The sequence below is a fragment of the Oncorhynchus mykiss genome, chromosome 20 (assembly GCF_057628025.1).
Source record: "Oncorhynchus mykiss isolate SJ-2025 chromosome 20, ASM5762802v1, whole genome shotgun sequence".
In the NCBI taxonomy this organism is placed as follows: Eukaryota; Metazoa; Chordata; class Actinopteri; order Salmoniformes; family Salmonidae; genus Oncorhynchus; species Oncorhynchus mykiss.
Genome location: NC_143041.1, coordinates 10,639,209 through 10,664,908, shown reverse-complemented (window position 1 = coordinate 10,664,908; position 25,700 = coordinate 10,639,209). Strand labels below are relative to the sequence as shown.

Sequence of the window (25,700 nt, the reverse complement as noted above, 5' to 3'; positions counted from 1 at the left end):
GGCAACTCTACCCTAAAGGCCTGATTGGTGAAGTGCTGCAGAGATTATTGGGTTTCTGGAAGGTTCTTCCATCTCCACAGAGGAACTCTGGAGCTCTGTCAGAGTGACCATCAGGTTCTTGGTCACATCCCTGACCAAGGCCCTTCTCCTCCGATTGTTCAGTTTGGCCAGGTGGCCAGCTCTTGGAAGAGTCTTGGTAGTTCTAAACTTCTTCCATTTAAGAATGTCCGAGGCTACTGTGTTCTTGGGGACCTTCAATGCTATATACAGGTGTGTCTCTTTTCAAATCATGTCCAATAACTTGAATTTACCACAGGTGAACTCCAATCATGTTTTAGAAACATCTCAAGGATGATCAATGTAAACAAGGATGCACCTGAGCTTAAATTCGAGTCCCATAGCAAAGGGTCTGAATACTTACAGTACCAGTCAAAAGTCTGGACACACCGTCTCATTCAAGGGTTTTTCTACATTGTAGAATAATAGCTAATACATCAAAACTATGAAATAACACATGGAATCAGGTAGTAAGCAGTGTTAGACAAATCAAAATACATTTTATTTTTGAGATTCTTTAAAGTAGTCACCCTTTGCCTTGATGACAGCTTTGCACACTCTTGGCATTCTCTCAACCAGCTTCATGAGGAATGCTTTTCCAACAGTCTTGAAGGAGTTCCCACATATGCTGAGCACTTGTTTGCTGCTTTTCCTCCACTCTGCGGTCCAACTTGTCCCAAACCATCTTAATTGGGCTGAGGTCGGGTGATTGTGGAGGCCAGGTCATCTGATGCAGCACTCCATCACTCTCCTTCTTGGTCAAATAGCCCTTACACAGCCTGGAGATGTGTTTTGGGTCATTGTCCTGTTGAAAAACAAACGATAGTCCCACTTTCATTTGGTACTGTCCATACATAGCTCGTTTTGGTCACAGGTCAAGGAATGGCTGAAGAATTTAATAATTTACCTGGAGCTAACACTGTAGATAGCAATACTGGGTGATTTGAAAAGTCATAGTCATACGAACAATAATATAAAACTACTTTTAGCAAAAATGTTTATCTTTAATTTACAATCTGTAGAAGCTATGAGAATACGAAGGTTCAGAACGTTTGTGAAGCATCACAGCACAGTTGAAAAATATATGGCAAATGGAAATTCACTTTGGATGGTGTTAAGAGATAGTGGGAGGGGTTGAATGGAGCTAAAGGGTGGGACTAAGAACAACAAGAAAATAAATGTAAAATATACTGTGTCTGTAAAATGTATATATAGGTTCAGAACTTTTGTGAAATAGCACAGTTAAAAATATATAGCAAATAGAAATCCAAATGAATGGACATCAGAAATAGAGGAAGGCCAGGACTAAAAACAAACTAAATATAACTATTGTAAAATAGATTGTGTCTGTGTCTGTAAAATATATATAGTATGTATAAGCTGGAAGTAGAAGCCTAAGTGTTGTTATCTAGTAGGTTTACTCCAATTAGGGGAGTAAGGTTTCAGGGAAATAATAGTAAAATGCATTTTAAAAAGATATGTATGTGTATTTGTATGTATATTTATATATATGTGGGTATGTGTATGTATGTATATAAATATATATACAGTATTTACCCTCAAATGTATGGGGGATGGGAAATTATGCAGACAATTACATTGATGTGGGTTGAGTCACTGACGTGATATTCCTGTCCAGGTTGGCGCCCCCTTGGAGTGATGCCGTGGCAGAGATCTTTGTGGGCTATACTCGGCCTTGTCTCAGGATGGTAAGTCGGTGGTTGAAGATATCCCTGTAATGGTGTGGGGGCTGTGCTTTGGCAAAGTGGGTGGGGTTATTCTTGCCTGTTTGGCCCTGTCCGGGGTTATCGTCGGACGGGGCCACAGTGTCTCCCGACCCCTCCTGTTTCAGCCTCCAGTATTTATGCAGTTTATGTGTCGGGGGGCTAGGGTCAGTCTGTTATATCTAGAGTATTTCTTCTGTCTTATCTGGTGTCCTATGTGAATTTAAGTATGCTCTCTCTAATTCTCTTTCTTTCTTTTTCTCTCTCTTTCTCTCTTTCTTTCTTTCTTTCTTTCTTTCTTTCTTTCTTTCTTTCTTTCTTTCTTTCTTTCTTTCTTTCTCTCTCTGAGGACCTGAGCCCTAGGACCATGCCTCAGGAATACCTGGCCTGATGACTCCTTGCTGTCCCCAGTCCACCTGGCAGTGCTGCTGCTGCTCCAGTTTCAGCTGTTCTGCCTGCGGCTATGGAACCCTGATCTTTTCACCGGATGTGCTACCTGTCCCAGACCTGCTGTTTTCAACTCTCTAGAGACAGCAGGAGCGGTAGAGATACTCTGAATGATCGGCTATAAAAAGTCAACTAACATTTACTCCTGAGGTGCTGACCTGTTGCACCCTCGACAACCACTGTGATTATTATTATTTGACCCTGCTGGTCATCTATGAACATTTGAAAATCTTGGCCATGTTCTGTTATAATCTCCACCTGGCACAGCCAGAAGAGGACTGGCCACCCCTCATAGCCTGGTTCCTCTCTAGGTTTCTTCCTAGGTTCTGGCCTTTCTAGGGAGTTTTTCCTAGCCACTGTGCTTCTACAACTGCATTGCTTGCTGTTTGGGGTTTTAGGCTGGGTTTCTGTACAGCTCTTTGTGACATCAGCTGATGTAAGAAGGGCTTTATCAATAAATTTGACAAATTTATTGATTGATTGATGAAAGCTACAAGCAGACCACCATAGTCCCTGTGCCCAGGAACAATAAGGTAACCTGCCTAATTGACTACAGACCCGTAGCACTCACGTCCGTAGCCATGAAGTGCTTTGAAAGGCTGGTAGTGGCTCACATTAACAGCATGATCCCAGAAACCCAAGACCCACTCCAATTTGCATACCGCTCAAACAGATCCACAGATGATTCAATCTCTATTGTACTCCACACTGCCCTTTCACACCTGGACAAAAGGAACACCTACGTGAGAATGATATTCATGGACTACAGCTCAGCGTTCAACACAATAGGGAGGAGGTCAGAGACCTGGCCGGGTGGTGCCAGAATAATAACCTATCCCTCAACGTAATCAAGATAGAGGAGAGGATTGTGACTACAGGAAAAGGAGGACCGAGCACGCCCCCATTCTCATCGACAGGGCTGTAGTCGAGCAGGTTGAGAGCTTCAAGTTCCTTGGTCTCCACATCACCAACAAACTAGAAGGGTCCAAAAATACCAAGACAGTCGTGAAGAGGGAACGACATAACCTATTCCCCCTCAGGAGACTGAAAAGATTTGGCATGGGTCCTCAGATCCTCAAAAGGTTCTACAGCTGCAAAATCGAGAGTCTGGTTGCATCACTGCCTGGTGCGGCAACTGCTCGGCCTCCGACCGCAAGGAACTGCAGAGTGTAGTGTGTATGGCCCAGTACATCACTGGGGCCAAGCTGCCTGTCATCCAGGACCTCTACACCAGGCGATGTCAGAGAAAGGCTAAGACAAAAAGGCTTCTCAACAGCTTTTACACTCAAGCCATAAGACATCTATTTTACGCTGCTGCTACTCTCTGTTTATCATCTATGCTAAGTCCCTTTAACTCTACCTACATGTACATATTACCTCAATTAGCCCAACTAAGCGGGTGCCCCATTGAGTCTGTACTGGTACCACATGTATATAGCCTCGCTACTGTTATTTTCACTGTCATTTTACAGTTTTTTTTATTTCTTTACTTATCTATTGTTTACCTAATACCTACTTTTTACTTAAAAAGTGCACTGTGGGTTAGGGCTTGTAAGTAAGTATTTCACTGTAAGGTGAAAACTTGTACTTGTACTCAGCGCAAGAGACAAATAAACTTTAATTTGGTTTGATATGCCCTCTTACAAAAAAAAGCAAAGCAGATGGGATGGCGTATCACCGTAGAATGCTGTGGTAGCCATGCTGGTTAAGTGTGCCTTGAATTCTAAATAAATCACTGACAGTGTCACCAGCAAAGCACCGTCCCACCTGCTCCTCCGTACTTCACAGTGGGAACCACACATGCGAAGATTATCAGTTCACCCACTCTGTGTCTCACAAAGGCGCGGTTGGAACAAAAAATCTCAAATTTTGACTCCTCAGACCAAAGGACAGATTTTCACCGGTCTAATGTCCATTGATTGTGTTTTATGGCCCAAGCAAGTCTCTTCTTCTTATTGGTGTCCTTTAGTCATATTTTATTTGCAGCAATTCGACCATGAAGGCCTGATTCACGCAGTCTCCTCTGAACAGTTGATGTTGAGATATGTCTGTTACTTGAACTCTGTGAAGCGTTTCTTTGGGCTGCAAACTCTAATGAACTTATCCTCTACAGCAGAGGTAACTCTGGGTTTTCCTTTCCTGTGGCGGTCCTCATGAGAGCCAGTTTCATCATAGCGCTTGATGATTTTTGCGACTGCACTTGAAGAAACTTTCAAAGTTCTTGAAATTTTCCGTATTGACTGACCTTCATGTAATGATGGACTGTCATTTCTCTTTACTTACTTATGCTGTTCTTGCCATAATATTGACTTGGTCTTTTTACCAAATAGGCTGTCTTCTGTATACCGCCCTGACCCTGTCACAACAGAACTGATTGGCTCAAACCCATTAAGAAGGAAAGTAATTCAACAAATTAACTTTTAGGAAGGCACACCTGTTAATGTAAATGCATTCCAGGTGACTACCTCATGAAGCTGGTTAAGAGAATACCAAGAGTGGGCAAAGCTGTCATCAAGGCAAAGCGTGGGTACTTTGAAGAATTTCAAATATAAAATATAATTTGATTTGTTTAACACTTTTTTGGTTACTACATGAATCCATATGTGTTATTTCATAGTTTTGATGTCTTCACTATTATTCTACAATGTAGGAAATAGTAAAAATAAAGAAAACATTCACAAAAATGTCTACAAACCTGCTTTCGCTTTGTTATTATGAGTATTGTGTGTAGATTTATGAGGAAATGTTTTTTATTTAATCCATTTTAGAATAAGGCTGTAACATAACAAAATGTGGAAAAAGTAAAGGGTCTGAATGCTTTCTGAATTCACTGTATATATTATTTCACATTGATATTGAAAAACCCCTCTTCCTCTGCTGCTGCTTCATTTGAGGCAACTTCCTCTTCTCTTCGAGCTCTGTGTGACTGAGTGGCGGTTGAACACAGTCACAGAGCACATTTTCAAAACAAGAACGAATACTGCTGGATGACAGAACATCACACCAACAACACACACTGAAGAAAACCACTTGCAGTGGTGTCTGCTCAACGAAATAATACAGACACTGACTTGGCAACACATGACTGAGGACCTGGCTGGAGTCAAGACAGAGGGATAATTTGTAAGAGGCGGGCTGACTCCTATGCAACCATGCTGAAATCTTTCAACCTCTTGAAGCAGCTTGGCTCTGTGGGGAAGTAAGTACTTTCATGTGCCATTTTGGACTTTTTGTTTTTTTGGAGGGGGATATATTTGTGAAAATACAATAGCTTATTTATTTTCAGTTCTAATACAATAGTTATTTTCAAAGAACTTGGAACTAACTGCATAGAATGGAGAATAAATAGTGAGATACTGTACTTCTAACCAATGCTATCAAGTTTTGTGACAATCTAAACTCTAAAGTCTGATTCTACGTTCTAATCTTAGTTATTTTCATCATGAGCATCTGTGGGTGAAAGAAGAACCTTTAGACAAGGTTTTGGTGAGTGGGGAGCCTGTTTGGTAGAGTCCACAGGAGGTTGGTGGCACCTTAATTGGGGAGGATGAGCTCATGGTAATGGCTGGAGCAGAATCAGGGGAATGCTGTCAAATACATCAAACACATGGATGCCATTCCATTTGCTCCGTTCCGGCCATTATTATGAGCCGTCCTCCCCTCAGCAGCTTCCTGTGGTAAAGTCATCTGACTTCTGCAAAGGACAGAGTATCTTTGGTGTCTGAGGACAACCGCAGAGTTCATGATCATCATGCCACCGTTGGTATGAAAGTAGGAGGAAGAGTGAAGCAGACAGGGTTCCATGGTGTAGTGCGAATAGTGGATGACTGTAATGTTTCATCATCTTCAGTGAGAGAACAGTCATAACAATGAATAATTATTTTGAATGGCGTCACGGCAAGATTACGCGCATCATGTCTTACTTTGAGTGTGGCCTGTGACACAATGACACAGCAGAGCCATATATTTAAGAGAGTTAGGCCAACTTTTAGAATTTAGAATATTCGTCTAATTCTAGACATTTAGTTACATAGCATTGTTTAAATATTTGCCATGTCATGTTAATGGTGAGCTAACATGGCTACCATAGAATGTTGAAATGTCATGTACAATCAATACATTAGCCAGAAAACGACTGGCCACACCTCAGAGCCGGGTCCTCTAGGTTTCTTCCTAGGTTCCTGCCTTTCTAAGGAGTTGTTCCTAGCCAACGTGCCTCTACATCTGCACTGCTTGCTCTCTGGAGTTTTAGGCTCGGTTTCTGTATATGCACTTTGTGACAACTGCTGTTGTAAAAAGGGCTCTATAAATACATTTGATTGATAATGCAGTAACTACATTGGCAAAACTCTCTAAATATATGACTCTGGGGGGGTTCAATTGTTAACTTGAGGGCACATCCCCGCCCACAAGATTCATATCTACCTCAATTACATCGTACCCCTGCACATGGACTCGGTACTGGTACCCTGTGTATATAGCCAAGTTATCGTTAATCATTGTGTATTTATTCCTCATGTTATTATTTTTCTCTCTTGTTGGGAAGGGCCTGTAAGTAAGCATTTCACTGTTACTCTACACCTGTTGTTTATGAAACTTGTGACAAATACAATTTTATTTGAGATTCCCCTGTACCTTAAAGAGTAAACTGTGCCCCTGAATGTCCTTTGCTCCAGTAATGTCCCATGTACAAAAGCCAATCTGTACATGTGTATGTACGTGTATTATGCTTCAGATCAGAGAAAATATGTAATTGGATGCCCACGTCGGGTTGTTGATACCCACGTCGGGTTGTTGATGCCCACGCTACCCTGGCTGATAGCTGAGCGTTTCTGCAGCAGGTTGCAACAGACCATGGAAGTGGTGTGTTTGCAGGCCTCCATGCCACTGACGTGTTTCAGGCTATTAATAATCCCAGGTAATTAACAGTGCGGCTGCACCAGAACAGAGCTCTAACCACAGTAAAGGAGCCCCTACCTACACTATTCTCACTTTGTTCAGAATAACTGAATGTGACCTTAACTATAAAAAAAAACACACACAGATAGAAAGACGCCTATGGGCTTTTGTTTAGTTGAAGAAGAAAAAAACTGTTAGAAAATGCTTGGGCTTCACGGCTACACTGCAGCTGTTTCACTGATGTAACACTGCTCTCTATCAGATGCTGCTGAAACTTCATTGCCATTCTTTCATTCTCTCTGTCTCTCTTTCGCTTTCTCGCTGTCTCTTTCTCTCTCTCCCTCTGTTTCTCTCACTCTTTCTCTCTCTCTCTCTGCCTGTCACTCACTCACTCTCTCTCTCTCTCTCTCTCATCCCACTTGTAAGTCCCCTAAAACAGCCCCTCCCCCATCTCTGGCCTGGTTTCAGCCCACAGCAGTAGCCTCCACTCTCTAACTTTAAAGGATAACTCTCAACCCCAATGTCAGCATTTGCCCAACCGCTATCCAATTTTTATAAAACGCATTCAAGTGAGAAGTTGTGGGTTGGGCGGGTAAACATAGTTGCAATTGATCCCAACATTTTCTCACTAAAGCATACTTACCAGTCCACTGGCACGCTTTTATCATAAAATGATGTGCATTGTGAGCAAATACAGCTCTGGACAGAAAATATAATCTTTCTAATGTAGTATTGTGTTGGTAGGAACAGTGTAATCATCACCTTGAAAATGAATCCAACCTGCTTTGCAGTATTTACGCAGTAGCTCTTTTTCCAATGGTCAAATTAACTCACAGATTGCTCTTGGATACTGTATAAAAACATAGTTACTACCAGGGCAACCTCTCTCACAGGTATGCTTTCACTTATCAGAATTAGAAGTATGTGGGCAAGATATGAATATTGTGAATAAAGGATTTGAAAACAAAAAATACCTGCCCCGTGTGGGATTAGAACTCACAACCTTAGCAGACTGCACCACCATAGGAGTTGGGGGAAAAATACACGGAGTCGACATTGACCACTATTGTCATCTACTTGTTTTTACGATGGATGTGGCTATGAATATAAATGTCCTCGTAGCCTAAATGTTTTCTTTCTTCGTAAAAGCACATAGATGTATGAATGAAACGTTAAGCAAAAATGTCGCATTTGATCATATGCGGAAATGTGCCTTACTGTTTATTTTATTTTGTGTAATGTCAGTATTCTAGTCAAAGAAGCATAGTGCAAAATATACTGTATTGGCACACTCCACTTACCAAGAACATTCCTAAGTAAGACTGCAACTGTAACACAAATATTGCCTGAAAGCCTTTTTTAACATTATTAATAGGTCACAGGATGCCACAGATCTTCTCACAGAAGATCTGGTTATGGTGAGTTAAGGCTGATGATAAAGGGTGACAGTGGTGGCTCATTTCACTACGTGAAAATATTTCTCAGTGAATACATTTGTACCTAGCTCAGTGTGAACATAAGATACGCTCTATATCTGTCATTTTCATTGGTCTAAGGTGGAGCAGCGGGTGGAGCCAGCCAAGAAGGCAGCACAGGTTATTCACAAGAAGCTGCTGGGTTGTCTGCAGAGTCAACTAGGGCTGGACACAGAGAGAAGAATGGTAAAGTCTACTCTTTCACCTTTCACCCCTGACCCTTGACTTGAAATGATTCTATTATGATTATCAATATAAAATTATCTCTCTCTCCAGAAAAAACTCCCTCTCATGCTGCTCTCTGTTAGCATGGCTGAGAGCTTTAAAGACTTTGATCCAGACTCTTCTATCAGGTACTTTAAGTAACCAAACCATGTATTCAATCATCCAAATGATCAGTTGAAAATTCATCAATTAATCAATTAGTCTATTTCCTCTCTGATAGGAAAGTATTGGAGATGTGTTGCTTCATGGAGAGTCATCTGGCCGCAACACTGTCTGACTTTGAGCTGAAGCTGGAGAAGGAGGTTTTGGAGCCTCTCAATAAACTCAGTGAGGTAAGGGCTGCATTAGCAAGAGTTATTCAGACACTTTTGGATAACAATTTAAGTTTGTGATTATGTAGTATTACATATGAAAACTTTAAAAAAATATATATATATATTATTATTTAAAAAATGTTATTGCCCCCCCCCTCTTCTGAGGACAACAGTAACTTTGTTTTATATTTGAGTTTTTTACACTTTTTTGTTACATATACATTTTACACACATTTGACATACATGGTACTTTTACACACAGTAATTACACAACAAAGATATTGTTTTTTGATTATACACATTACATTTTGGGCTACTCTCAGCCCGTCCCACCTATCTCTGTAGACATCCTCTTTTGATATCCACGTGCCATGTATTTCTCAACTGTGATGTGATGTTTTACATTCATTTTGAACCTTTCTAATCGCACAGTATCCACAGATTGTGAGTTAAAGAGGAACATTTTTCCTAAGATTATTATTATATTGTTGACTGATTGACTATGGCTTTCCAAATTGCCCAACACTGCTATTTGTAGGGATCATTTTAAAAGAATGTTGTGATTTTTCAGCCAGAAACAAGCTAGATGGGGACAATACCAGAATAAATGATCTAAGGATTCTGTTTCTTCACAGCAAAATATGCAGAGCTGAGATTGTTGTATGTCCCATATATATAACATTCTGTTGGTGGCAAGAATTTTGTTTAATATTTTAATTGAAAACTCAATGTTGAATGAAGCGCTGTTTTGTATATCAATTCATACACCATGTGCATGGAATCGGTACATCGAAAATAAATCTCTTCCCAGATATTTTTGCAACGTGTATGGCGCAGCTGTCAATGTTTTTGTCCTCAAATGAAACTGGCATATTTTTCGATATATATGCCAACCTTTTTCAGCCACTTTTGGTCTTTAATATACAGTATGGCAGACAGACAATTCCTTACCTTCTCCACCTTCCACTTAACTCATCCATTTTTGAGGTAATGCTGCAATCAGTAAAACTTTGGATTGAGAAAACATTTCCATATATTTTCGATATCTGCATATGTGACATTACTACACCATTCCTATTCATAATATTTGTAATAAATATAATACAATTTTACAAAATCCATAATGTTTTTTTTTATCAATCAGTATATTTGAGTTAAACCATAATATTGGCTATAATATTTTTTCTGTATTTTCTGGTAGATAATATTGGAATTGTAACCAGCTTTGCAGGACTTTTTTAAGGAAGAGTGATATTTTGAACAAGGTTTCATTTTCAATTGAGAAGTTGTAATCTGTATAAAGGCCAAAAGGCCATTTTTAAACAAAGGATGATCCTTTCTTAGTAATCTACTGGAGCTTTAGTGAGAGATGTAATGACATATGTACACTATCTGTAGGAAGACCTTCCAGAGATTCTCAAAAACAAGAAGCAGTTTGCCAAACTCACAATGGACTGGCACAATGCACGCAACAAGTGGGTCACACATTCTGTGTGTTTGTATTTGACAGATCCTATATGCTCCAGACAGTACACAGTTCATTTATACACATATATATATATATATATAATAACTACCTTTAGTCAGTATCTCCATTGAGTTCTTTCTTTTACTTTTTATGGCTTTTGATCATGAATGACTTTGCCCCTTCAGGTCCCAGGCTAGTACGGGACCTCAGGCAAAGCAGGATGGGCTGAAAGAGGAGGTGGAGGAGGCCTGGAGGAAACTGGAGAGCATCAAGGTGTTGTATGGTGTTGGATGTTACTGTTTCAGACACTTTGTTGTTTAATGCAGTAGTTTCAGCCTCTAACATACAGTATTAACTTTTTGTGTGGCTGTACATTCCCCGCAGGACCAATACTCTGCAGATCTGTATCACTTTGCCACTAAAGAAGATGACTATGCCAACTACTTCATTCGTGTGAGTGTGGCCTACTAATTGTCCTCCCTTTCAAGCTGTACTTCCGTTAATTATCATGTGCTATTAGCTATTAGGAATTATAATTGATAAGTGTCTGGGTTGTGCTCTCTCCTTAGCTGCTGGAACTACAAGCAGAACATCATAAGAATTCCCATGACTTCCTCGAACGAAACATCAGTGAGCTGAAAGACAGTCAAACAGGTGAATAGGGTGTGTGTATGTATGTACTGTGTGTATGTATGTACTGTATGTGTGTGTGTGTATTTGCAATTACAATACCCAGGCCATACTTAGTGTACATGGGTAACCCCCCCCCCCCCCCCCCCCTATCCAATGTGTAGCACCCACTTGCTTAGGATTTGTCCAGTGTGTCACCAGTATGTGTGTTAACACAGACTCCCAGGAGAATAACTATAAGGGGAAGGTTTACGGGGAGCCCCTGCTGACTCATCTGTACAACAGCGGTAGGGAGATCGCTGTTCCCATCCAGGAGTGTGTTCACATGCTGCTGCACACCGGCATGAGAGAGGAGGTGAGGACTGGGATTATTAATCTACTACATGGTATACATGTGAATGGGATATTATTAATTAACTGAGCAGGTGAAAGGACTGTAGCCAGTCTACGATAATGTTTGCCCTCTTGGATAAAATCTATCTCCCTTCATCTCTCTCCCAGGGTCTGTTTCGTCTGGCAGCAGCAGCCTCGGTAGTGAAGAGACTGAAGAGCAGTCTGGATGGAGGGGTCGTGAACCACAGTGAATTCACTGACCCTCATGCAGTTGCAGGTCAGAGAGACCGTCCCTGTTGACAGTACCCCTTTTCAAGTTTCAGGTTTTCAAGTTTCAAATATCTTTACTTGACAGTTAACAACACATAGGCACTAAGCAGCATTTTCTCTTTTATCCATGTAGGGGCTTTGAAAAGCTACCTGAGAGAGCTGCCTGAACCACTCATGACCTTTGAACTCTACAATGATTGGTTTCAAGCAGCAGGGTAAGGTCCTTGATTGGTCTACATCTTAAAAGCATACAGTACATAGTGTCTTTACATGATTTCGCTCCCCTCTAATTTCTGCTCTTCAAATGTCTGTCTGTTCCCCTCTTTATTTAGGGAGAAAGAATTGACAGACAAACTTGAGCAGTTTAAAATTGTGCTGAAGAAGTTACCATCAGAAAACTACAACAACCTCCGGTATGTCCATATCTCTGTAACCCATAGCTCTCTCGGATCTTGACTGATTCCTGTGTGAAGTTGTAAAAACTCAAGAATGATGCAGGGTGTATGATTGTGAATATCTCCCTAGCCATATTACAACTATGTGTTGTGATAATTGCGTTGCTATGACCTGCTAGTTCATATGCCTTGGCACCGTGATATATAGGCCTAAGGTCAAGACAATAAGAAGACAGAACTAATTCAACCACACATTTGTTTCATTACAAAACCCGGAGAGCAACATCTGCTCGTTGAAGTCCACAAAACATCAGTTACATGACCTAGAGCATGGTCAAGCAAGGTAATGTTTCTGACATTTTCGAACTACTAAACAACTATTGATTTAGAACCACTGAGAGTTGTCGCAAAGAAAACAGGAGCTGTTTTCACAATTCCAGCGTCATTTCAACTTCAACATTTCAGCATCATCTAATAATCTATGCCAAAAATGCCAAAAACTATTTAGTCCAATCAATGTAAGCTAAATATGATGTGGCTGTCCTTAGTACTGATTTATGTGCTTGCTTGTGTGTGTGCAAGTAGAAAATATGTTGACTCACCCTACTTGTAGAGAAACGCCAATGCAGTCCTCCTCATGTTGTCTAAACGGTCTATGACTCTGTCAATGTCAAGAGAATTTTCAATCCCAATGATAATAACTATCAATCAATAAGCTTTGACCAATCCCCAAGGTTTGTAAGACCCTGGATTTAATAATAATTAGGCAAAGACTCAGCTTATGCAAAAGGTTCGTACAGTTTATTCACGACAGCGCTCTGAAGTCCATAATACAAAGACATCCATTTTATAACTCACTCCCTATTTACCATATACATACACACGAACAGTAGGTAAGATGTATCCACTGTTTATCACTACCAAGCCGACAATTTCATTCCCCCGAGATTAGAGGAACCTTGAAAGGATTCCCTGTCCTATCATACGTTTCTCAGAGTTCTAGCCAGGTCGGGTCAAACACAGTTGAATTGTTCTTGGTATTTTCTTGGACACACACACACACACACACATTTCTCTCCCTCACATGTCTCTACCAAACCTTATTGGACTTACATTTAGTACTTTAATCATTCATTATACATGCTACATAAACGAATAATCACTAATAGTTACGTTTCAGGGTGGAATTCTTTAATCATTACGTTTAAGCATACTTCCCTTATCAGTCAATTAGTACACACTTTTAGTTTTTGTTGTCCTAGGCTACCTGGCAAAAAAATGTGCTCGCTAGCCTAACTTCCTTTCATGGGCAATGATGCGCCAGGCCAGCTAGTTAACATTAGCCTACTACATCTAGCTACATGTTGAACTTCCATCCTCTCAGGCCTGGGGCACAATGTATGAATTTATGGTTGGATCCGAATCGCCGTTATAATCATTGACCAGTACGGAGAATTAAGTAAAACCACAAGTCCAAAACCCTATCTCCATCCATGTCTAATTTAGGAAAGGGACCATTTTAGCTTGCTAGCCACCAGAGGACAATGACACAGAGAGTTGCAACAATTAACGTTTTTCTTTGTCAATGACGTTTGCCTTCTGATGCAATGTGGTTGGTCTGAAGCCAAATCCAAACGGGCTTCCCGTGACACTTTTTTTGGTGTGCCAGGACCATTCACAACTGAGTTCACTCAGTTTAGCTCAACGCTGGTTGGCCATTATCTTATATTTTTTTATCAAGGTATGCCAAATGCTCTTTGGCTTCCCTTGCATTCAATGCTCTGGGCAGCAACAATGTCATACTCTTTTTGACCAGACAGAATCAGAATTGAAGGAAATGTATTTAACACAGAGAGACAAACGATACATTTTCTTTTTTTCTTTTTTTCTTAGTACATCTTTTTGGGAAGCCTGGCTTGGCATCCATGATAATAATGGCGCCGGAGCGGCTGGCTGCCGTTTTACGGGCTGCTAACCAACTGTGCTATTTTGTTTGTTTTTTCATATTGTTTGTAAATTATTTTCTACATAATGTTGCTACTACCATCTCTTATGACTTAAAAGAGCTTCTGGACATCAGAACAGCGATTTCTTTCTGTAATGAGTAGGTAAACCACCACTACCCTCCATATTATTGGCCAACGTGCAATCATTGGAAAACATACGATCTACGATTAAGACTATCCGGCCAACGGGATATTAAAAACTGTAATATCTTATGTTTCACCAAGACGTGGCTGAACAATGACAAGGATAACATAGAGCTGGCTGGCTTTTCCGTGCATCGGCAGGACAGAGCAACTACATCTGGTAAGACGAGGGGTGGGGGTGTGTGTCCTTTTGTCAATAACTGCTGGTGCGCGATGTCTAATATTTAAAAAGTTTTGAGATATTGCTCGCCTGAGGTAGAATACCTCATGATAAGCTGTAGACCACACTATCTACCAAGAGAGTTCTCATTTATATTATTCATAGCCATCTATTTACCACCACAAACCTTTGCTGACACTAAGACCGCACTCAACCAGCTGTATAAGGCCATATGCAAACAAGAAAATGCTCATCCAGAAGCGGCGCTCCTAGTGGCCGGGGATTTTAATGCAGGCAAAATCCATTTTACCTAATTTCTACATGCATGAGAGCACCAGCTGTTCCGGATGCTTGTGTGATCACGCTCTCTTAGCCAATGTGAGCAAGACCTTCAGACAGGTCAACATTCACAAAGCCGCAGGGTCAGACGGATTACCAGGACGTGTTCTCATAGCATGCGCTAACCAATTGGCAAGTGTCTTTACTGACATTTTCAACTCTCTGACTGAGTCTGTAATACCTACATGTTTCAAACAGACCACCATAGTCCCTGTGCCCAAGAAAGCGAAGGTAACCTGTCTAAATGATTACCGCCCCGTAGCATTCACGTCAGTAGCCGTAAAGTGCTTTGAAAAGATTTTGAAAGGCTGGTCATGGCTCAAATCAACACCATCATGCCAGAAGTGGAGCGGGTCGAGAGTTTCAAGTTCCTTGGTGTCCACATCACCAACGAACTATCATGGTCCAAACACGCCAAGGCAGTTGTGAAGAGGGCACGACAACACATTTTCCCCCTCAGGAGACTGAAAAGACTTGGCATGGGTCCCCAGAGCCTCAAAAAGTAATACAGCTGCACCATCGAGAGCATCCTGACCGGTTGCATCAACGTCTGGTATGGCAACTGCTCGGCATCTGACCGTAAGTCGCAACAGAGGGTAGTGCATACGGCCCAGTACATCAATGGGGCCAAGCTTCCTGACATCCAGGACCTATATACTATGCAGTGTCAGAGGAAGGCCCAAAAAATGGTCAAAGACTCCAGTCACCCAAGTCATAGACTGTTCTCTCTGCTACCACGCGGCAAGCGGTACTGGAGCACCAAGTCTAGGACCTAAAGGCTCCTTAACAGCTTCTACCCCCAAGCCATAACACTGCTGAACAATTAATCAACTGGCCACCCCGGACTATTTACATTGACACCCCCCCTCTGTTTTTACACTGCTGCTACTCACTGTTTATTATCTATGCATAGTCACTTTACAAATGACCTCAATTTACCTGTACCCCCACACACCGACTCGGTACCGGTGCCTCCTGTATATAACCATATTATTGTTATGTCATTTTGTGTTACTTTTTCATTTTGATAAAATGTTTTTACTTTAGTTTATTTAGTCAATAGTTTCTTAACTCTATTTCTTGAACTGCATTGTTGGTTAAGGGATTGTAAGTAAGCACTTCACGGTACACATGATGTAAAATTTTATTTTATTTGATGAATACACGCCACTGTATGTGCTTCTCCCTCCCTTCCTCCCTCCCTTCCTCCCTCGCTCTCTGTCTCTCCCCCCCCCCCCCCCCCCCCCCCCCCCCCTATTAGGTACCTGGTACAGTTCCTGTCGTGCCTGTCAGAGCAGCAGTCGGTTAACAGGATGAGTCCCAGTAACATTGCCATAGTACTGGGTCCCAACCTGCTGTGGCCTCGCATTGAGGGGTGGGTACTACTGACATACTGACAGAGAGATGAAACTGAACCACTCTATTAGTCTGTCATAATCGCCCTGTCTCAATGTTGTTCCTGGTGTCACTTTCTATTGTTACATGATTGTTATTAATCTGATTATGTCTGTTTAGCTATGTCTCTGTGCTTTTTAATAATTGACTTGAACCTATGTGTGTTTCTTTCTTTCTCTCTCTCCCTCTCTTTCTGTCTCACTTTCTCATCTCTCACCCCTCATCCCGCTTCTCTTTCTTCCTTTCAATCTCCCTCTCCCCCGTCCAATTCTGTACCATCATACATTTTTCTCTTCACATCTCTCCATCAACCTCTCTCCCTCTCTTTCAGGGAGGCAGCACTGTTGGACATGGCATCTGCCTCCTCCGTCCAGGTGGTGGCGGTGGTTGAGCCTCTCATACAACACTCCAGCAGCCTGTTTCATGAAGGTACAGTACCACATTCAATGTGATGTTTGTGTGTTCGAGGGAGGAGCAGTGGGAGTTTTTTTAGGGATGAGTTGATTTGCATGAAATGTGTGGAAGTTAGCTACTAGATAACTGAGAGGGCTGCTTGAACCCCTTATGACCTTTGGATAGTATTTTTATTCATTCACTTATTTTTGTCTCACTATGTTGAACTGTATGTTAGGTAGGTCTATGTATTTTGTATGGAACACGGTTTCTCAAAGTAGGCCTGTGTTGTGTTCCTTTCCAGAGGTGGACTTTGAGATTCCTGAGCTTCCTGGGGTCCCAGATTTGAAAATGTTAGAACCTCAAACTTCAGAGTCGGGGAAAGAGAACCTTGCCAGAATGACCTCCTCCTCTTCATCATGCGCTTCCTCTTCCTCTTCTCATGCTTCTCTCTGTAAAACAATCAGGTACCACAGGCACAGACTGAACAGGATGTATGTTCACTTTCTATTATAACAGTGTGTTATCTAACACGACCGTCTCCTCCACAGCTCAGCATCTCAGGACAGTGGAGGTTTTTTCATCATTAAGTCAGGCTCCATTGGTCGTAGAACCACCACCTGGGGGAACCCTGCCTCAGACCCACCATGCTCAACCCCACTTAACCGTACCCCAGTCCATACCCAGAGCCCGTCCCCTGTCCCAAGCCCGACACTGGTCCACAACCCATCCCCACTACCCAGCCCCAAACTGGCACCTGGCCCAACCCTGGTTCCCTCCCCACCACCAGTGTCTGTCTGCAGTCCGACCCAGAAGCAGAGCCCTGAATCGGGCTCACTAGAACCCATCCTAGAGGCCCCACCGGACTCCCCCAGAGCTACACTGAAGATCACCTCACCATACAAACGTAGGTGGCCGTCCACGACGGAGTTGTGTTTTCTATTCCCACGGAGGACTAGTATGAAAAAGTATTCAAATGTATGCACTCACTACTGTAAGTCCCTCTGAATAAGAGCATCTGCTAAATTACTCAAATGTAAAGCACATAACTCGGGCTAGCTAGCTAACGACATCTAATGCTTAGACAGTAGTGAAGACAATACTTACTCAGACAGTACTAAAGTCCTTCAGAGCACTCACGTTGTGTTATAGACCACCCAGCAGAAGTGACAAACCACTGCCCCATTTTAGTACAAGGAAGCCACGATCCCCGGCAGCAGTGGCTAAAATAACCAACATCTTCTAATGACAAAACTGTCCTGATAAAAAACTGTTGCACTACCACAACTCACACTTCTAGTTTCAAGTAGATATACAGTGCCTTTGGAAAGTAATCAGACCCCTTGACCTTTTCCACATTTTGTTTGGGTACAGTCCCATTATAAAATTTACAATAACCCATAATGACAAAGCAAAAACAGGTTTTTAGACATTTTGCAAATGTATAAAAAAAATAATGACCTGAAATATCACATTTACATAAGTATTCAGACGCATTAATCAGTACTTTGTTGAAGCACCTTTGGCAGCGATTACAGCCTCAAGTCTTGTTGGGTATGATGCTACAAGCTTGGCACACCTGTATTTGGGGAGTTAATCCCATTCTTCTCTGCAGATCCTCTCAAGCTCTGTCTTTTGGATGGGGAGAGTTACTGCACAGCTATTTTCTGGTCTCTCCAGAGATGTTAGATCGGGTTCAAGCCCAGACTCTGGCTGGGCCACTCAAGGACATTGAGAGACTTGTCCCGAAGCCAATCCTGCATTTCTTGGCTGTGTGCTTAGAGTCGTTGTCCTGTTGGAAGGTGAACCTATGCCCCAGTCTGAAATCCTGAGCACTCTGGAACAGGTTCTTATCAAGGATCTCTCTGTACTTCGCTCTGTTCATCTTTGCCTCGATCCTGACTAGTCTCCCAGTCCTGCTGCTAATAAACATCCCCACAGCATGATGCCACCACCATGCTTCACCATAGGGATGGTGCCAGCTTTCCTATAGACGTAACGCTTGGCATTCAGGCCAAAGAGTTCAATCTTGGTTTCCAGAGAATCTTGTTTCTCATGGTCTGAGAACCCTTTAGGTGCCAGCAGGTTGTCATGTGCCTGGAGGGGCTCCCGAGTGGCACAGCGGTCTAAGGTACTTCATCTCAGTGTAAGCGGTGTCACTGCAGTCCCTGGTTCAAATCCAGCCTGCATCACATCTGGCCGTGACTGGGAGTCCAATAGGGCGGTGCACAATTGGCCCAGCGTTGGCTGGGGTAGGCCGTCATTGTAAATAAGAATTTGTTCTTAACTGACTTGCCTAGTAAAATAAAGGTTAACAAAATTTTTTTTTGCATTTTACTGAGGAGTGGCTTCTGTCTGCCCACTCTACCATAAAGCCCTGATTGGGGGAGTGCTGCAGAGATGGTTGTCCTTTTGGAAGGTTCTCCCATCTCCACAGAGGAACTCTGGAGCTCTGTCAGAGTGACCATCAGGTTCTTGGTCACCTCCCTGACCAAGTCCCTTCTCCTCCGATTCCTCAGTTTGGACAAGCGGCCAGCTCTAAAAAGAGTCTTGGTGTATCCAAACTTCTTCTTCCATTTAAGAATGATGGAATGTTTTGGTACCATTCACCAGATCTGTGCCTCGACACAATCTTGTCTCTGAGCTCTATGGACAATTCCTTTGACCTCATGGCTTGGTTTTTGCTCTGACATGCACTGTCAAGTGTGAGACCTTATATAGACAGGTGTGTGCCTTTCCAAATCATGTCCAATCAATTGAATTTACCACAGGTGGACTCCAATCAAGTTGAACAAAAATCACCCGAGCTCAATTTCGAGTCTCATAACAAAGAGTCTGAATACTTATGCAAATAAGGTATTTGAGTTTTTTGTTTGTAATACATTTGCAAAAATGTCTACAAACCTGTTTTGTTATTATGTGGTATTGTGTGTAGATTTATGAGGAAATGTTTTTATTTAATCCATTTTAGAATAAGGCTGTAACATAACAAAATGTGCAAAATGTCAAGGGGTCTAAATACTTTCCAAAGGCACTGTAAATACATACCCCAAATACTCTAATATAATAATACACATCTATAGTCCCAAAAATACGTATTCTAAATGTATCCTCAACACCACTTTCTCCTTTTTCTCTTTTCACAGCGAGAAAATCCTTCCTTCAACACATGCCGCCCATCCAGAGTAAAGAGCAGGTGGCCGTTACATACTCCAAACCCAGGGCCCCAGCACCTCTAGCACCAGCAGAGACACCCAAAACCCAGCTACAACCTGCACCCAAGCCCCTTGCTCCAGTCCTGAAGAAGACCCTAAGCAAAAAGGGTGCAATTAGGCCACCCCAAATCCCACCTCCCAAGCCCCCAGTACTGGAAAGCAAACAGGTGACCTCTATAGCGCAGTGAGGGGGTAGAGATACACTATATACTGTATACAAAAGTATGTGAACCCCTTCAAATTAGTGGATTTGGATATTTCAGCCACACCCATTTGTTTATGTGTAACTCTGTGTTGTTTTTGTTGCACTGCTTTGCTTTATCTTGGCCAGGTCGCAGTTGTAAATGAGAACTTGTTCTCAACTGGCCTACCTGGTTAAATAAAGGTGAAATCAAATAAAAATACTGACAGGGTGTATACAATCAGGCACACAGCCATGCAATCTCCATTGTCAAACATTGTCAGTAAAATGGCCTTACTGAAGAGCTCAGTGACTTTCAACATGGCCTCGGATTCCACCTTTTCAACAAGCCAGTTCATCAAATTTCTGCCCTGCTAGAGCTGCCCGGTCAACTGTAAGTGATGTTATTGCGAAGTGGAAACGTCTAGGAGCAACAACGGCTCAGCCACGAATTGGTAGGCCACACAAGCTCACAGAATGTGACCGCTGAGTGCGGAAGCACGTAAGGCGTCAAAATCGTCTGTCCTTGGTTGCAACACTCACTACAGAGTTACAAACTGCCTCTGGAAGCAACGTCAGCACAATAACTGATTGTCGGGAGCTTCATGAAATGGGTTTCAATGGCCGAGCAGCCACACACAAGTCTAAGACTACCATGTGCAATGCCAAGTGTCGACTAGAGTGATGTAAGGCTCGCCGCCATTGGACTCTGGAGCAGTGGAAACGCTTTCTCTGGAGTGATGAATCACTCTTCACCATTTGTTAGTCCAACAGACAAATCTGGGTTTGGCGGATGCCAGGAGAATGCTACCTGCCCCAATGCATAGTGCCAACTGTAAAGTTTGGTGGAGGAGGAATAATAGTCTTGGGCTGTTTTTCATGGTTCGGGCTATGCCCCTTAGTTCCAGTGAAGGGAATTCTTAATGCTGCTGCATACAATGACATTCTAGACGATTCTGTGCTTCCAACTTTGTGGCAACAGTTTGGGGAATGTTCTTTCCTGTTTCAGCATGACAATTTCCCCGTGCACAAAGAGAGGACCATACAGAAATGGTATGTCGAGATCGGTGTGGAAGACCTTGACTGGCCGACACAGAGTCCTGACCTCATCCCCATCGAACACCTTTGGGATGAATTGGAACGCCGACTGCAAGCCAGGCCTAATCACCCAACATCGGTGCCTGACCTCACTAACGCTCTTGTGGCTGAGTGGAAGCAAGTCCCTGCAGCAATGTTCCAACATCTAGTGGAAAGCCTTCCCAGAAGAGTGGAGGTTGTTATCAAATCAAATCAAATCAAATTTATTTTATATAGCCCTTCGTACATCAGCTGATATCTCAAAGTGCTGTACAGAAACCCAGCCTAAAACCCCAAACAGCAAGCAATGCAGGTGAAGAAGCACGGTGGCTAGGAAAAACTCCCTAGAAAGGCCAAAACCTAGGAAGAAACCTAGAGAGGAACCAGGCTATGTGGGGTGGCCAGTCCTCTTCTGGCTGTGCCGGGTGGAGATTATAACAAAACATGGTCAAGATGTTCAAATGTTCATAAATGACCAGCATGGTCGAATAATAATAAGGCAGAATAGTTGAAACTGGAGCAGCAGCACAGTCAGGTGGACTGGGGACAGCAAGGAGTCATCATGTCAGGTATTCCTGGGGCATGGTCCTAGGGCTCAGGTCCTCCGAGAGAGAGAAAGAAAGAGAGAATTAGAGAGAGCATATGTGGGATGGCCAGTCCTCTTCTGGCTGTGCCGGGTGGAGATTATAACAGAACATGGCCAAGATGTTCAAATGTTCATAAATGATCAGCATGGTCGAATAATAATAAGGCAGAACAGTTGAAACTGGAGCAGCAGCACAGCCAGGTGGACTGGGGACAGCAAGGAGTCATCATGTCAGGTAGTCCTGGGGCATGGTCCTAGGGCTCAGGTCCTCCGAGAGAGAGAAAGAGAGAAGGAGAGAATTAGAGAACGCACACTTAGATTCACACAGGACACCGAATAGGACAGGAGAAGTACTCCAGATATAACAAACTGACCCTAGCCCCCCGACACATAAACTACTGCAGCATAAATACTGGAGGCTGAGACAGGAGGGGTCAGGAGACACTGTGGCCCACTCCGAGGACACCCCCGGACAGGGCCAAACAGGAAGGATATAACCCCACCCACTTTATAGCAGCAAAGGGGGACCAACTCCATATTAATGCCCTTGATTTTGGAATGAGATGTTTGACGAGCAGGTGTCCACATACTTTTGGTCATGTAGTGTATAGTGTATTATCTAAAGAAGTGTTCTTACGTTTTATGTACAAATGTTGACTGTAACCTGACATTTGGAGTAACCTGCTTTGGGTTGCATATCAAGGCCAGAGATGTATTGTGCTTTTGCAGCCAGTTCAACTCTTAGAGAAAAAGTGCTTTGTAGTTTGAGAGCTACCATACATGCATTATATGTTGTGATTTCTTTAGTGCATGTTTTGTATCACAGTTGTATGAATGTTTTCAGACATGTAAATAAAATATTAATGCCCATGCTTATTAAAAACATTTTATTTCATTTATCATTATAGAAATATCATTGGTATCAATAGCAGCACATTGATGCGGATGAGGGACACTGTTTTTCTTAATATAGTCTAAAAATAGGATTCAACCATTGGTTGACAGAATAGCAGACAAGCAGGTGACTATCCTATCGAAAAGCAAGATGAGAGTTAGCTAGACCCATAATGAATTTGGGAAACATGTCTAAATGGTGTATGATGTAAATATGTGAATTAACAAACATACTGTAACAACATTATACTTGTGATTATTACATTGTACAAAATTATCTTCAATTTCATTTCTGAGTGAATTTCTCATGGTTTGTGCTTCATACTGTATCGGTAGAATAAGCAAAAATGAAGTGTTTGTCTTGGGTGCAATCTTCAGGCAAAAGAGTATTGTTTTCCTGAAGTTAACATCACGTGCTAAGAGTTAAGATCTCTCTCTTGGCGTAGTTAATTTCCATGGGACTGGTTGGTGGTGAGGGAAAGATGAAGTTGGGTTGAAACCGCTACTACTTTGTCTTCGTGTCCTGCCTTTTGCCTTGAATAGTTATATGAAGTCACACTGAGCATTTTTCTCAGGAAGTCCACATATATTTAACCAGCTGTTAACAGACTTACACACTGTTGAGCAATGTCTTTAGTGTTTACATCACAGGAGGCTGCTGAGGGGAGAACAGCTAATAATAATGGCCGGGAACGGCACAAATGGATGGCATGGATGGCAAATAAATGTGTTTAATGTATTTGATACTATTCCACTTCAGTCATTACCACGAGCCCGTTCTCCCCAATTCATGTGCCACCAACCTCCTATGGTTTCCATGGTAACTCCTCTGTGTCCAACCACTTTCTCTGGTACATTCTCACACTTTCTACCCCATCTCTTTATTTCTTTGTTCTCCACTGGTTCCAGTGACCTCTTTTAAAAGGACATGTAGTTTGCTATTATTAGCCTGTTCTAGCGCCTTCCATACAGCATGTTTGCTTGGGGAACTTTCAGCATCCATAATCTTTCAATGAGTCTTTCAACAAACATACTTTCCATTACATTTGGGTGAATTTGGGAACAATTTGGGAACAATCTAAGTCTTTAAGTGAGTCTCCTGACGACATAACATTACATTTCTGAAAGGAATATTTGAAAATTATGAAGAAGGGTTCAAAGCTGAGTCAGGTCAATAGAGCCAGTTTCTTAAAACAAGACTTTACAAGGAATTAACCAAGAATCACAACCCACTGGGCACAGACGTCAATTCAACGTCTATTTCATGTTGGTTCAACGTAATTTAATTGAAATGACATGGAAACAACGTTGATTCAACCAGTGTGTGCCCAGTGGGACATCTGTTGTAGGTAATTCTAGTTAAACACAATTGAGGCTGTCATTGTAGTTCAGACTTTGATTTCCTCCTCCTCCTCCTCATCAGGTGTAATGCAGATGTAAGGGGTTTTCTTCATGGTCTGGCACATGGTCACCTTTCCCTCCAGATCCATCCTCTGCTGCCCCTTCAGGAGCCCTCCAACCCCATAGAGCACCCCCAGCACATCAGTGGAACCCTGGAACCTCTCACTCTCCATAGCAGGCCTCTGTCTAGAGGGGGAGCCCATAACTAAATCAGGCACTGCCCCTTTAAGATGCTGCTCACCTCCATTCACCTCCATTCTCCTAGCCTCCTCTTCCTCCTCTTCCCACTCCATCCCATATGGACTCTTCCTGCTGCTACTACAGTCCTCTCGAAGCAGAGAATCCACCAATGAGGCAGTGGTGGCATCCATCTCCGAGTCCATCTCCGAGCCTTCATTGGTCGCAAACCCAATGGCAGAGCCGCTTGGCTCTTCTGCCTCTTCTGCCTCCCAGGCGTGGCTGGGCTCTGGGTGGCCATTAGGGCTGTCAATCAAACCGAACACCTCGCTCATGAGGGAGGGACCCAGGTCGAATGTGAAGGATGCCATGGAGGACAAGGAGTCGAACCGGGTCATGTGACTGGGGCCAGAGGTCAGGGTCGGGTCAGCGGAGGAGGGCAGGAGGGCAGAGACGTCGGTGAGCGAGCCACAGTGGGTGTTGGGGGTACAGGAGTTAGAGCCTCCCTGCTGCGACTGACGCTCCGCTGAGCGGGAGAGGCGGGGCAGAGTGACGAAACCTGACTCCAGACCTGAGGTGGAGTAGAGAGAGGGAGATTAGGCATAACATTCTGTATTGTGATTTACATTTCGACAGAAACTTAAAAATGTAAAATAATAAATGGAATTTCAGTTGGCACCATAGTTTTAACATTAAATAAACATGTGTCATATAATAATTTCCATGGACTCACTGTGTTCAATAATAGTTAACATGATTTTTTAATCTTTGTACCCCACTCATCTGTAAGGTCCCTCAGTCGAGCAGTGAATTTCAAACAAAGATTCAACCATAAAGTTTTCAAATGCTTTGCAAAGAAGGCCACCTATTGGTAGATTTAATTACACATTGGATTGTGTATCAATACAACCAGTCACTACAAAGTTACAGGTGTCCTTCTTAACTCAGTTCCCGGAGAGGAAGGAAACCGCTCAGGTATTTCACCATAAGGCCAATGGTGACTTTAAAACTGTTACAGAGTTGAATGGCTACGATAGGAGAAAAATGAGGATGGATCAACAACCTTGTAGTTACTCCACAGTACTAACCTAATTGATAGAGTGAAAAGTAGGAAGCCTGTACAGAACACAAATATTCCAAAACCTGTTTGCAACAAGGCACTAAATACAGCAGAAAATGTATCAAAGCAATTAACTATTTGTCCTGAATACAAAGTGTTATGTTTGGGGCAACTCCAATAAAACACATTACTGAGTACCACACTCCATATGTTCAAGCACATCATTTTATGGGTGTGCTTGTAATTGTTAAGGACTGGGGAGTTTTTCAGGATAAAAAAGAAATGGAATGTAGCTAAGCACAGGATCCTATAGAAAGAAAAGTTATAGAAAGAGAGTTGGCGAGTTACATTTTTGACTTAAATCTGCTTGAAAATCTATGGCAAGACCTGAAAATGGTTGTCTGACAATGATCAACAACCAATTTGACAGAGTGT

General features: G+C 42.4%; 2 protein-coding genes across 2 annotated transcripts in view; one reads left to right on the top strand and one right to left on the bottom strand.

Moving 5' to 3' along the window:
- The first annotated feature begins 5,107 nt into the window (after positions 1-5,107).
- sh3bp1 (SH3-domain binding protein 1) lies at positions 5,108-22,616 on the top strand. Its single transcript, XM_021575982.3, has 18 exons — positions 5,108-5,427; positions 8,503-8,545; positions 8,684-8,788; positions 8,879-8,955; positions 9,048-9,159; positions 10,540-10,616; positions 10,795-10,882; positions 10,994-11,062; positions 11,179-11,263; positions 11,458-11,594; positions 11,741-11,849; positions 11,976-12,057; positions 12,175-12,255; positions 16,148-16,261; positions 16,613-16,710; positions 16,979-17,141; positions 17,226-17,581; positions 19,821-22,616. Exons 1-18 carry the CDS (start codon positions 5,381-5,383, stop codon positions 20,075-20,077), a joined length of 2,100 nt encoding a protein of 699 aa, XP_021431657.3. The 5' UTR covers positions 5,108-5,380; the 3' UTR covers positions 20,078-22,616.
- LOC110499087 (cdc42 effector protein 1) overlaps positions 22,606-25,700 on the bottom strand; it is a 30,840-nt gene continuing 27,745 nt past the window's right edge. The window contains exon 3 of the mRNA XM_021575979.3: positions 22,606-24,776. Within this exon, the coding sequence (XP_021431654.3) occupies positions 24,016-24,776 (761 nt within the window). The 3' untranslated portion in view covers positions 22,606-24,015. The remainder of the gene's footprint in view (positions 24,777-25,700) is intronic.